This window comes from Hippocampus guttulatus, chromosome 7, assembly GCF_054856545.1.
Source record: "Hippocampus guttulatus isolate MCC_2025c chromosome 7, RoL_Hgut_1.0, whole genome shotgun sequence".
NCBI lineage: Eukaryota > Metazoa > Chordata > Actinopteri > Syngnathiformes > Syngnathidae > Hippocampus > Hippocampus guttulatus.
The window spans coordinates 6826244-6840901 of record NC_141267.1 but is presented as its reverse complement, the minus strand read 5'-3'; the positions used below and the strand labels follow the sequence as shown (position 1 = coordinate 6840901).

The 14658-nt window shown below is 41.2% G+C and overlaps 2 protein-coding genes across 3 annotated transcripts in view; one reads left to right on the top strand and one right to left on the bottom strand.

The window, feature by feature from the left end:
* The first annotated feature begins 2781 nt into the window (after positions 1–2781).
* Positions 2782–7327, top strand: arpc5b (actin related protein 2/3 complex, subunit 5B). The gene is made up of 4 exons (XM_086115000.1): positions 2782–3054; positions 4027–4098; positions 4180–4356; positions 6162–7327. The coding sequence occupies exons 1-4, from the start codon at positions 2914–2916 to the stop codon at positions 6222–6224; spliced, it is 453 nt and encodes a 150-aa protein (XP_085971126.1). The 5' UTR covers positions 2782–2913; the 3' UTR covers positions 6225–7327.
* A 550-nt stretch (positions 7328–7877) lies between these two features.
* The window catches only part of hmcn1 (hemicentin 1), an 86861-nt gene continuing 80080 nt past the window's right edge, over positions 7878–14658 (bottom strand). Inside the window, exons 102-107 of one of the 2 annotated variants that reach the window (XM_086115001.1) lie at positions 13474–13599; positions 13269–13397; positions 11878–12237; positions 10907–11026; positions 10663–10789; positions 7878–9689 (exon numbers count right to left, since the gene is read on the bottom strand). In XM_086115001.1, the coding sequence (XP_085971127.1) occupies positions 9323–9689; positions 10663–10789; positions 10907–11026; positions 11878–12237; positions 13269–13397; positions 13474–13599 (1229 nt within the window). In that variant the 3' untranslated portion in view covers positions 7878–9322. The remainder of the gene's footprint in view (positions 9690–10662; positions 10790–10906; positions 11027–11877; positions 12238–13268; positions 13398–13473; positions 13600–14658) is intronic. The other variant, XM_086115002.1, reaches the window with a different exon arrangement.

The window sequence follows — 14658 nt, the reverse complement described above, 5'->3', positions numbered from 1 at the left end:
GATCAGTGGTGTCAAAAATACGGCCCGAGGGCCGGAAACGAACCCCAATGAGGTTCAATCAGGCCCGCAGGATAATTTAAAAGTGTAAAAATGCATAAAAAAACACGTGATTAATATTTTTAATAAGGTACAAGTCATGGAGTATCCGCTAGGCGACACACTGTTTTGATCAGAGAAGACAACAGTAGTCTCAGTCTGTCACTGAGACAGACCCAACACGGCAGACGCTATCAAGGACATGTGAATGCTTTATTCTTTACATATTCAATAGGACTCTCCTTAGTTTGTAAGGTGTAGGCAAGGATTAAATTTAGTTTTCATATGCACGTGTAAATGGTTTAAAAATTCCTTTCTTTATAAATCTCGTTTAATCTTAAAGTGCATTCCAATATTTTTCAATAATAATTACTTGTTAAAGTTTTGTGCCTTTGTACAATCAGTGGGATCAGTTGCAATGCATATATGTGAATGACAAAAGTAAATTGCACATTTGTTTAAGGAAATCTAAGGTGCTTCATGAAATTTTTGTAAAAGACATGTTCATTCAATTTCAACATTTTCCTAATGTTCTTGTGCTTCTTTAGAACAAAACAAAGGAAATAAATGTTATTTCGGTTATTTATAGCAGAGTATGCTGTAATTTTAATGGTCCGGCCGACTTGATATCTACCGAGGCCGTATGTGGCCCACAATGTGAAATGAGTTTGACACCCCTTGCATTAGATACAGTGAGTTGAAAGTTATTTGAGTACGGCAGTTGAATACAGTGCATGCAACATTAACTTTTACTCCCCCTGCGGCAGGAGGCCAACAGTCTAGACGGAGCAGATAAGGAAATTAAAAATTCCGACCTGAACAAGACATGGTTGAAAAAGAAAACAGTGAGCTTCGGTGGTTGTTGCCATAGCAACACCATAAGAGTCCCTGAGAGTTGGGGGATCAAAAGAGTTCAGGTTCAGCATTTATCTGTGGCTTTTGTGTTACATCAAATATGCCTTGAGAGTTATTGAACGTTCACTGGGCAGAAGTTCAACATGGAAAGTTCCCCCCCGCCCCATTTCCTGCTTTGACAAACACGCATTTTCACTCAGGGCAGGAAAACCCTAAAATCTGGGGTGACGCGGAGCTTTCAGGAATCACCAGTGACCACCCACCTGAAGCCACAAAAATATTTCCACACTATGAATCGGCACCCACACACACACACACACGGACAGACTCACGTGGAAAATTACCCAACCAAAAGGATGTATAGATCATTTGTTTACACACTCAGAAGAGCAGCTGCCACAGCAGGGGCCCGGCAAAGTGAATTGTAGGTCTTCTTGACTTGGTTACATAATACACAAAAAACTAAGTATGAAAGTTTTGAAAGTTTTCTTTCACTCAAAAAATTATTTTCCCACCGAACAAAATATGTTTTAAAAATGTAGCATCTCAATACGTAAGTGCATTTACACATGGAGTAGGTTATTCTATACCCAAAACCTTGTAGAATTATTAATCCCAACATTCTCACTATTCAACTCCTTCCATATTTTTCTACCAATTCAAACATTCCAAATCCCCCATATTCACCACATTAAGCACATATTTTCCTCTTTCCCGAAAATTCCTACTTTTCCCAGAACTACACATTTTTTGTTTTTTTTCCACTCAAAAACCTATTCAAGTGGATGAGACAACAAAGCAAAAACGTTTCCCATCATTCTTATTCCAACTTCAAACTGTTCAGCTAATTCAGGATATCTTGTGAGCTATTTTTCATTTTCCAATAATTCCCACTGTCCACAATCCCCTTTCGCAGTGAAATTCACAACATTTCACAATAAAATCCCCAAAGTATGAGAGTGAGAGATTTTACATAGTTACTTCATGCCATATTTCTTGACCAATTAAAAAATTTCCAACTTTAAAGTGTTCAGCTCATTCAAAACATCCTGCGAACTACGTTCCACATTCCCCAAAACCCACACTTTGGTATCATAAATTTCACAATGAAGAGATATTTTTTAACATTTATCTCCTTCCACATTTTTTGACTGATTCAAACCAGTCCCACTTAAAAATATTCAGTTCATTCAAGACTTCAAGAGACATTCCAAAATAATTTCCACATTCTGCGTAACGTCTTCACAATAAAATTGCCAGATGTTATTGAGATATTTAATATATCCCCCCCCCCCCTTCATATTTCTTCATTTCATGACCGATCCAAATTTTTTCAGCTCATTCAGGACATCTGGGGATTTTTTTCCCCAATGTACCCCTTTTTACCCTGGCAGAACAGTGGACGTCTGGTCAGCACATCTACCTCACGGTACGGTGTTCGAATCCGGCCCATGCCTTCCTGTTTGAAGTTTGCATGTTCTCCACGTGCCTGCGTGGGTTTTCTCTGAGTACCTGTATTGTATTTCACTTTCCTCCCACATTCCAAAAACAGGCATGGTAAATAAACCGACCACTGTAAATTGTTCAAAGTGTGATTCTAAGTGTGAATGGTTGTTTGTCTACGTGTGCCCTGCGATTGGTTGGCAACCAGTCAAGGTAAACCCCGTCTGCTGCCTGCTGGGAAAGGCTTCAGCACCCCCGCGACCCTTGTGAGGATGAACAACTCTGATAATGGGTGGCTGGGCATTGCTCAACAATAATCCCTGCATAGTTACGATTGTCATGTTGACACATTTGTGATCTATGCTTGCCATCTAGCGGTCACGGTACGGACTGCATGTGGTTCTACACGTTTGTCGCATGGCGGCGATAGCGTACAACGCGGAACCGAAAAGCCACACAAGGAAGGAGAGGACATCAGGAGGCTTCCTGCTTGTCAGTTGACTGCGAAAAGGCCGGAAATTAAGCTTTAACGTTTGGGCTTTTTGATTCTTTTAGTCGCCTTTATTTTCCATTCCCGAAATGTCGAAGAACGTCATGTCCGCACGCTTCAGGCGAGTGGACGTGGATGAGTACGACGAGAACAAATTTGTAGACGAGGAGGACGGAGGGGAGAACCAGCTGGGTCCCGACGAAGCTGAGGTGGACTCCCTCATTAGACAATATCCTTTACGTTATTATCCCACTTTATGATAGCGTACCAAGCATATTGTTGAAATGCTAATGTAACGTCTAATCGTCAGATACTCTCTAAAAATGCCCTTATTAGTGTCTGTTTGAGCGTCTGATACTTGCTAATCGGGCGTCTACAATGAGGCCAGTCACCGCCCAGACTTGCCTGACAGTCACATTCCAGGGATTTCTTTTGTAGTTATTGAAGCTTGCTGTGGTTGATCTAAATAGGGTCGTAGCGACCCCTCGCGCTTTTTTTAAACTTCATTAGATGTTTCTCGCGATTATGCTACTACTCATTGTTGGCATGCAAGTGAATACTATTTGTTCTTTGTGCCAATAGTACTGCCGTGCGCTTTCCGGAAAGGTTGACACCAAGCGCCTGTTAATGAGAATGAATTGAAGGCCTTATAAGGTATGAAAGTGCGGCACTTCCTGATTGAAAGAGTCATGCCCCACCCACCTCATCTTAACAGATGGGAGATTTGTTGCCTTTTAAGTTGTTCCAACCAGTTTTTATTCTAATTTAACCAGCCTTGTAAAATTCAGTATATTTTGAACATTTCAATGATGGATATGTCTACCAGTCCATGCAAATCTGGTGATAATTTGAGGCAATGTGTCAGATGTGTTAAAAGCCGCCATTAGGTTTGTATCACGGATTCCTGTCCATGTTGCCACTGCATTTAAAGATGTTGAATTTTATATGATACATCTTAATTTATATCGCACTTTCACGACGGCTGCAACAAAGCGTTTCCAGAACATTTAACATAAAATAACAATAACACAACAGAACACAATGTACAATAAAAAAACATTGACAATATTACAACCCTAACAACTATTCCAACATACACCTTTTTGTTGGAAGTGGTTAAAGATGAAAGAGGAGGGAACCAAGTCTCCTTTCAATAGTGGTTCAATTAGTTTTGTGTCAAATCCTTAACCAAACCCTGCACAGGAGACAACATGGCAGCTCTACAGGCCGTCCTCAAGAACCCACCAATCAACACCAAGAACCAGAACGTCAAGGTCAGTGTTTGTTCTCTCTGCCATTTTGGCTTCCATTCCAGTGTTTATACATCTTTGCACATATGTCCAATTTGTCACCAGGACCGTGCCGAGGGTCTGGTGTTGAAGGTGCTGAGCGCCTTTAAGAGCAGCGACATTGAGAAAGGTGTTCAGTCTTTGGACAAGAATGGCGTAGACCTGCTGATGAAATACATATACAAAGGCTTCGAGAGGCCATCGGAAAACAGCAGCGCTGTCCTCCTGCAGTGGCATGAAAAGGTACACTTTTACTACTGGTCCGCTCTACTCAGTAATTTTTGAGGAAAAAGTATATATCCAGTGTTTGTATTCAAATTGTTACTCGGGTAAGGTTTCCTGTTTTGAGTTGCGAGCAAAATTTTCTTAACTTGAAAGTGAGCTTCGTTTACTCCATCACACGAGCTGGCAGCAGCAAACTTGACATCTGACCACCATTGGATCACATTTGTTACTTTACTGTGCAAGTAGAGGTATCTGCAGTGTAAGGACGATGAAGTCAAAAGACCTGAGAGCGAATGGCTGAAACATCAGTCCAAAGATTTTTTACACTGAGGGAACAGGGAAGCTTGTGCACAGATAGGAAACGTGTGTGACAGTGCTGAGAGACTCCGTTGAAGGAAAAAAAGTCTGTCTTAGAAGTCCTTGTACTGAAAAATTCACCGTATTTATTGAAAGACCCTTGTATATTAAAGCATTTTGATACAGTATTTAGTAATTATTGATTGTTATACTTATATAGATTGGAGGTTTAAAATGGTATGAAAATGATACTGGTATGAAAAAGTATTGTAGTTTCCAAATGATCTGTACCAATGGTATTCTGATTTTGTCAAAAGCAACAACAACAAAAAGACAAATTTGTTATAAGAAAAATAAAAATGTCTTCCTTGTCATCAAAACTCCTTGTCATGCCGTTACGTGGCGACATCACATCACTCTTGAACCTCTCATTCACTTTGCCGAGGGGCGCAATAAAATGGTGGCTGTGGCTTGACTTGGTTGCAACCTTCTTCCTACTTTAGCCATGGACGTATATATGAATGGGCTATCCACAGCCACTGTTGCTGACAGCCTCTTATTATTATAATTATTATTATTTTTCTGAAATCACTATTATTAGTGTGTGTTTTACACTATGATCCCTGTGTGGAAAAGAAATGAGAGACTCTCAAAGAACAAATTTCAACGTTTACATTGACCAGTCAGAGTATATTACCCCAGTATAGTGATGTGCCACTCACAGTTTATATTCAAATTTTTTTGCTAATGAGCTTTGGTTTCATTTCATTATTGGTGGCTCTGACAACATGATGCAAACAAATGGTTGAGCACTCAGGGATATATACCTTATAGGAGAAAATTTGTTAACGCATTTTTGCAGACGAAATGTGCAGACTTGTTGGTGCAACCATAAGCCATACACGGTCTCATCTTCGCCATAGAGACAGAAAAGAATGTGAAAATCCCATAGACAGATCAGTGCATTCGAGTTGGGCGTGCTTAGTAACTGGCAACGTAAGATGGCCGCCGGTGGCGTCACTTCTCGTGAGGGGCACATAGCTGTCCTGTCATGGGCTCTTACTTGAGCCATTAAACTGAGGTGGAATAAATGCTGCCCACTGCTGGTAGTGCATGGGTGGGTGACTACAGTTTACCATTATCAGGCGAAGATACACACATTTTCCATTAGCAAGCATTCCCACCACATACTTGGGTATACGTGTACATGTCATTTATGTAACTTCTGCCATATCATGTATTTAACTGTGCCGCCCATTAATATATGCTGCTGTAAAAATAAGATTGACACCAACAGCTAAAACGTAATATTTTGTGGTGGCACACAACTCTCTCAGTACACTTGTTAGGAATCCCTGGACTGCATAGCATTCTAATACAAGCACTAGAATTCCACACACAAAGTAATCGTGCCCATCCTTATGTTAATAAATTATGATGGAAAAATATTACTTTATAAGGAGTGTTTGATTGACTTCCTAAGTAGAAATGTTGCCCTCAATAAATCCATTTGTGTGCATTTGTAGGCGCTGGCCGCCGGAGGAGTGGGCAGTATTGTGCGAGTGCTGACGGCCAGGAAGACGGTCTAAATATGGAGCAGATGTTTGACAGACACACACAATGTAACAGATGACATATGGACTGCAAGAAAAATCAGAAAAGGCAAGCCGGTGGGATTGTGTCAGATCAAATTGCTAGACAAAATCTTATGTGGGTCGCATTAGGTTCTCAAAGAATTTGGCACATTTATCTTTCTTCTCCAAGTCATGTTTGTCACGAAGTGCACTCACGCATCCCGTTTCTAGGAGCTCTTCAAATAGGACTAATGGCCCTCAAAGTACTTTTTTTCCGTTTTTAAATACATGCTTTTTTTTGTCCTGCAAACACATTCGTGACCAAATCATTCATTGAATTTTTTTAAAATGATGTTGAGCAAAATCTGCAATTTTTGCTTAATGGACGAGACTAATAATAGGTGGGTGATACATATATGGGCAGTGTGTTTTGGCACATGAACTGTCAATTTTCAAAATTATTCGGGTGTTGCTGACAGGTTTTCCGTACTCATCATTTTGCATATTTTGTGTGTTCTGTCCCAGAGTTCAAAATTAATGCACATTGATTTGTCATTATCATCATCCCAAGCATTTTGTCTAACCACGGGAAACCTTATTTTTTTTTGTCTGCCTTAAAAGGTAGAGAGCTCATCTGTTGCCAAATGAAACGATTAGATTACATGTCAGTTTAAATGAATGCCCTGTGTGGAAAAAACCCCAACTGTGTAAGAGCAGCAACCGTTGTCAGAGACAAATAACTAATTTCCTCCGTAGTTTTTATTTTCCCTGCCAATTTCAAATCACGGATCGGTGAAGTTTCCTCATTGTTCCACCACAGCTTCACTTCAATTGACAATTTAATTAATTCTCAGAAATTGAGTCAGAATAGTTCAATCTGAACATCAGTGGTTATGCATCCCAAGATGCTAGATGTATTTTCTAATGCAGTATAGGCTGTTTTGACATGATTAGAAGAACTATACAATTGTCTTCTGCTTCATGTATTTCTAGTTGCAGGGTGAGGAGTCATGGAAACAAACCAAACTGATGTAAAAAAAAAAACAACTGCCTTACAAAATATTTCTTTTTTTATGTTTGTGCTTTTTTGGACAAAAAAATAAATGTTATGAATGCTGGTTGAATTTTCCTTTTTTGTGTGATTTACTACCATCCATCCATTTTCGATAATGTTTTCCCTCAGTCGGTTGAAGGATGGATTGGAGCCTATTCCATCTGACTACGGGGGAGGAGCATGGTAGACCCTGGAGTGGTCGTGTGTATAAACTGCCATTCATGCTTGAAAATCACACCTATGGAGAACTTTTGAGTCTTCATTTAGCATTCATGCATTTTTTTTTTTTTTTTTGTAATGTTGGGAGGAAGCTGCAAGAACCTTGCATGGGCGGACCATGCAAACACAGCAAAGGTACCTGACATTCAAACCCTTCATCTCAAAACATGATTGTAACCACTCGACCAGTGGTTCTTAACCTTGTTCGATGTAGCGAACACAACCAATTCATATGCACATTCACCGAACTCTTCATTAGTGAAAAATAAAAACCTGAATCAAGAAGTGTTCCTTCAGTTTTGCCGGTGCGATACTAGAGTTGCTCAACTTGGCATGACAAATCATGCAGATAGAATGCTCCCATCACGTTCCATGATGCATGTGAATCCATGTGGTAAATATTCATCCGACCACTTTTTATTTTAATTTTTTTTGCTCGACATAAGTCAATGTATTAACAAATTCTAAAAAAATTCACACGATGTACTATCACGACAGTCAGACGTTGACGACTGAGCGAACTAATTTCCCGCAGCACTGATTGGACAAGCAATGTCATGTGATCATCTGCAGCCAGTGATGGCCATGCAGGCGGGTCATAACTAATTGACATCCTGAGTGTCTTAACTTCCATGGCCGAGGCTCTGTCGAACCCCTGAGACCGATTCATCGAACCCCTGGGGTCCTAGACTATCATGCTGCACCTTCTTCTTGGAACATTTAAGCTTAATTGCACTGTGATGCAATTACCTTTTTATTTAAAAAAGGAGAAAATAAGTACAGGATAGCAATTCATCTAACAAAAAAAATGTATGTACATGTCAAAAAAATAAAATACATCTCAGAATCAATTGATGCATGACATCACTCGGTGTTCTTATGAGGAGTGGTGACGATGGGTAGCTACCTGAGGGTGCCTTTTGTGCCATGCCGTCACATTTTATAACATAAAAAAACTGCACATTTCTACATTTTAATTGTGTTCAAGGACTGCCCAGTAATTGTCAATGGGCCAAAGTCCAAACTTTCACTCATCTGTACCACTCAAGGTACCAATAAAATCTAGTAACAATTTGGGGGGGATTTCAATTATTAAGTGAACAATTTTAGGGGGGATTAAATTGATAACTATGACAAAGATACCAATTTATCGTACCCCAAAATAATCTATGGGCATGTACCGTTTGAAAAATTGTCACTACATTATGCCACCCTGAGTGTTTCCAAATTCTGGTTTGGCCCATGGACTATGAGTTCAATGTTCGACTATTTGGACAAAAAAGTTGGAATGCGCACCTACTAATAAATTGATCAACAGCGATTGCATTTTGTTCCTCCTCAATCTTAATTATTCATTTTATCAAGACATTTTGGATGATTCTATTCTTGTGGAGCCCGTGTGGGCGAGGCCCTTTACTGTTCCGACATGACTCGCTCCAGACCTCAAGCCCACTAAACAGCTTTGACATGAACGAACCTCAGGATTGTTTCCCTTTTCACTTCCTGTTTAGTGCCATGGCCAGGTGTTCCATTACATTTGACTATTACTTGAACACGCTTTTTTTGAGCATCGAGTGAGCATTTTGCATGATATGGATTAAACAATTACCGGTAACTGAGTCTTTACAAATACAAGGGCACGAATTAAAACCAATAAATACCGGTTAGGCAGGACTTATTTTGTATTTAAATCCTCTTTCCCAATAGCCTCTCACACACACGCACAAGTCAATGTTCTTATTTCATTCTCTCAATGCGAACTCAATGTATCCCAGTGGTGTTGCATGGGGAGGATGTCCCTTCAGGACGCCCCTTTAGTCTGGTGTCATTTAAAGTGCTCTCAGTAAGGGTAGGCCGAGACAGCGATGTAGACGATGAAGGTGGTCTGGTACTCGATGCCTCCGTCTTCGCTGAAGGAGAGAGCTCGCACCTTCATGCGGTATGTGTGAGGCTCTCGTAAAGGTCGAGTAGTAAACAGCACCCCTTTGAGGTTCTCATCTCGAATGGCAAAAGGTAACGTGACGTCCTCATCGACCACAAGGAAGGTGGTCCGAGGGTGCATCACGCCGTCCTGCGTGTAAGCCACCAGTCGGATGAGGTCCTGGTTGGCTGCGATGCCGAACGGAAGAGACAGGAGCTTGTACTCAAGGGCGTAAGGGCTCAGAGCGCATTCCAGGTCATTTGGAGGGCAATCCTTCAGACAGAACCTGGAACACAGATCACAGATGTAAGATGAGTATTAATCGGCTGCTAAGAGGTGGGAACACATTTTTAAAGATAAATATAATTTTTTAAAAATTATAATTCATTGGCTCATAATACACTGAGCGTGCTTCTTTTGCCACATGAAAATATTTTAATTTATTTCACGAATTGAAAAAAAATGGTGGTTGAATTTATTTCATAATGTGGTTTTCGAAAAAAAATCATCCGTATACAGATAATGTTTTAAATAGATGTAAAAAAAAATCTGGATTCTGAAATTTTTATTTCGTGCAACCACATGACGAAAGAGTAAATGCAGCACAACATTTTTGCCAGTGTAGATAATGAAAACGTTGTTTCTTTCGGTACATGTTAAATATCGCAATAATAGAAATATTACAATTTTCGGCATCCATATCATAAAACACATTTTTTCCCACTATCATGCAGCACTCGTGTAAATTACAGGACACACCTGGTGTAAGTCAGTGAGTAGCCTGTTACAGTACCAGAACTGGAAAACAAAACGGTGTGTTGAATTTACTCCATTTTATTTTGTCAAGTGGTTGCGCGAAATAAAGTCTTCTGGATCAAGATACATTTTTTAAAAGTATTAAATGTTGCATGAAATAAAATAATCTGGATCAAGATCCATTTTTCTTTTCAGTATTAAATGTATTTTGATCCAAATGATTTCATTTTGTGCAACCACTTGACAAAATAAAATTGAGCAAATTCAACACACCGTTTATTTCAATGCCTGACTGAGTTACAATACACTGTTACATACAAAGTAAAACTGGTCTTTAAAGCAAACTGAAAATGAGAGAAATCCATCGAAATGGCAAGAAACTCATTTGAAGCTTGCTGGAACATAACTAACATCCACTGGGAGCAGACAGAGTTGAAATAGCTTTAGCTGTTCCTGTAATGTAACTTTTATCACATTTATCCGTGTCTTGCATGTGACTTTACCCCGTGTTGGACTCTCTCTGGTAGTTTGGTGGACAAGGTGTGTCAATGCATTGGTAACTTCCTCTCATGTTGAAGCACATGCGGTTGGCACCGCATTGGATGTTCTGCTCAAGACACTCATCGATATCTGGAAATACAACAGGCAACTTACATCTCAATGTGTTTTTTTAAAAAGCTACAGCGAGTTGGTCCTGCCAGTCATTTCAACATATAAAGCATGGCGGTCCAGAAGTGAGACTCTTACCTTGGCATGTCTTGCCGTTGGTCATGAGGTGGTAACCAGCTGGGCAAAGACACCTGTGGCCTCCTGGTGCGTTCATACATTCATGCTGGCAGGAATCCCTCAGCTCGCACTCGTTGATATCTGGCACGTATCACAAAACGCAAGCAGTGCATCATCAAGATGGTGAGTGGAACACATCCTGTATTTCACCCTTTCCAGATCCATGAACAAGATAACCCACATCCTAGAAACACCTCTCAACCAACCGCAACAATAATCATCCGGAATTGTTCAACTAATAATCGTCAGACTGTCACACAATATTGATAGTGATGATATTGACGAATGCTAATGAGATCCTCTCTTGCCCCTCACTGGTCTTTCAGTCAATCATTGCTCTCTCAGCTTTTACTTGTGTATGTTTGCGTCCTTGTGGCTGGGTGGGAATTTTGTGAAGAACTTTGACTTGCAGTGTCATGTATGAAAAGCGTAATATGAAACGATGAGCGCGTGAAATGAATTCTCCCTTGAAGAGCTCTAATCGTGCAGTATACTGTAGTTAAAGATCTATCCATCGATTTTCCGATCCGCTTTATCCTCACAAGGGTCGCAAGGGGTGCTGGAGCATATCCCAGCCGTCTTGGGGCACGAGGCGGGGGACACCCTGAACCGGTTGCCAGCCAATCGCAGGGCACACACAGACAAACAACCATTCACACTCACAATCACACCTTGGGATAATTTGGAGTGATCCATTAACCTGCCATGCATGATTTTTGGAATGTGGGAGGAAACCGGAGTACCCGGAGAAAACCCGCACAAGTACGGGGAGAACATGCAAACTCCACACAGGAAGGTGTGGAGTTTGGTGTCAACGCGCTAACCACTGGACCACCGGGCCGCTATAGTTAAACAGCAACATAATAAGCACACTTTATAGTCCAAACTGAAGCAGGTGCTTCTCTGTGACCCTGCCTTCCATTCATAGTTACCTGAGCAGCGGCCATCCTTGTACACAAACCCATCCTGACATGCTTCGGGGCCCTGATTTACGGGGACTCCTCTACGGCTTCGGCCCCTGTCGTGTCCCCGAGTGTTGGCGGTGTAGGAGTGATAGCTGTGTGAAGCCAAGTTGTGGTAGAGGCGCTGGTCGGGGTTGCGCTCAGGAAATGACTGGGATGTTCGGAAGCCATAAGAGTAACTCTCGTAAGTCGGGAAGCGCTCAAGCCCGGCGCAAGACTTGCCATCCCCCAGCAGGTAGCGCCCCGGTGGGCAGGTGCATCTAAAGCTGCCTGGAGTGTTGACACACTGGTCGGCGCAGGGCTGCGGAAGCCGCTCACATTCATTTATATCTGCCCTCGACACAAAGAAAGACCAGCACCAAGAGAATAAAAGAGCAGGAAAGGAAATGAGAGAAAAGTTGAGGAGGACAGAAATAAAAGAAATGTGGTGCGGTTCGTGTACATAGAAAGGAGAGATGAGGGTGGGGGAGGGGGGATACATCAGTTACCCCACTGTACAGAAATACATTTCCATGCCACGTGAAATGTATTGAGCCTTACTACACATTACTCTTCTTCCAATCATTTTATTGCTTCTAATCTCAAATGTAAAATGTAGTTTTGACAAGACCTTAAAATTCACAATGCAAAACAACAAAGAATCAGTCAAGTTGAACACAATGTGACTGAATTGTGATATTCAATACGGAACGTAAAGAGAAAGGGGGAAAGTTGATGACAGCTATAAGACGAGATAAGACATACGAATGATGTCACAGGCAGGAGTGTGCTGTTACGAAGCCCAGTCCAAAATCCAAGTCCAAAGTAAAAGACAGAAAACAGACAGGGTGTAACAGCGATGTGAAATGAAAAGGTGCTGGTCTTCGTACGGTGAAAGTGCAAGCCCTAACCGGTGAGAGTTGGAGCCATCTTCTGTTACTCTTTCCATGTCCATTCTCTTACGTTGAAGTTTAAAAAAAGAAAGAAAAAAAAAGGGCACGTACCATGCACTGCAACTCTAAGTCTCGTTGATGCTGAGTTTAATCAGTAAGCGTGGCAATTTGCAGCACTTGCATTGTTTAAGCAAGCAGTGACGTTTTGAACAAGATGGCGGATAGCAGAAGAAATGTGTGCGTTTACAGGTGACAGGTGAGTTCTCTGGCAGATGTATGAAAAGCACAAAAGAAGCAATGAGCAGTTCCTATTAAAAAAAAGCTGAAATGGTTGCATCTTTCATCCCTCAAAGATCCATAAATTTAGCCTAACATATGTGTTGCACATGAGCGAGTCAAGTTTTGCTGCTCAATGTTTCTGAATGGTGACTTTTGAAAGCTACTGATGGTTACCAATTTGTGTGCAAGTGCCAAAGATGAAGCACGTACCAACACAGGGCCTGCCCACTCCCTGAGATCGGTAGCCGCGTGGACACGTGCAGTGGTAACTCCCTCTGGTGTTTTCGCAGATCTGGTTGTATCTGCACCGATGGGTGCCATCTCGGCACTCGTCAATATCTAGGCCAGAGTGTGGGTGTAAGTCAAAGAGCACTGCTATGATGTCTTACACGCACAATAAACATATGATACTGACCTACACATGTTCCATTGGCACCCTTGCTCATCCCACTTGGGCACAAGTCGATGCAGTTGTACCCACCGCGGGTATTTTTACACTGTTGGTCTGATCGACAAACTCTCTGCCTGCACTCATTTATATCTGAAGTGACATTTGGTAACAAAGAAATCAGTTCTGGAAAAAAAAAAGCTTAAGTGTTATTTACCAGATAACCCGTTTCAATAGTGTACAGTGAAATCCTGCCTATTCGTAGTTAGCCATTCAAAAATTCCCCCGTTCGTGGTTTTCCCACTGACTCCTTTGTGCAATTTAAACTCAGCTATTTGCTCAAAAACTCGACGATACTGGTTTATGTTGACTTTCTGTAACGCTTTAAGAAAGCAGAAGTTTGTGCCGAAGGCCTGGTTGATTGGAAAGTTTCAAGTGGTGTCAAGGAAGTACGTTGAAATGATGCATCTCGACTGAGAGGCTAACATGTTGCCGCTAAGTGTAGCCAGGCATCTTAGTGGACGGACCTTATGGAGGCTTTTCTGAATGTGTGTGTACACTTATACTCCCAGGGTGTTTTTAATAGGCTAGTGCGAGTTGTGTTTATAATGATATACTGTACCGTAGTAACGATTTGAGATCATGGTTTGTGGTATAGTTACAGCGTAAAAATTAATACTGTATAGGCCATTCAAAATAGTTTCTTGCTATTCGGAAACCAATCACCCAGAAATATCAGAAGTTTACTGAAGTTTAATTGTCAATTCATGACAATTAGGGATTGTTCGACTGTTTACGGTTTGATTTTAGCGATGCGGGATTTTGATACGCTTGCGTGGGTTCTTTTGCTGCTCGTGTGAATGTAAATGTAAATGTTTATCTTTCTCTTGAAGTCAGCTGAGACAAACTTAGCTTCCCTGTGACAACAAACTGGGTATGTGCTGCAGCATGAATGAGGATGGAGGGGCAGTGTGAATACTGACTACCTTGATTATGTGGGTATAAACTGACAAACACCACTAAATATGTTTGATAGAGAAATCTATGAGCAAAATTGTATCATGTTTAAAGTTTCATTTAATTTGGGCACGTCTAAACGTTGCCTGTGCGCAAAGGCGCCGGCCGACTGGGCGGAGGGCTTTTGAGGTCCACAATTATCACGTCAATGCAAGGGGGCGAACAGAGGGAAGAAGGCTAGACTCGGTCACAAAG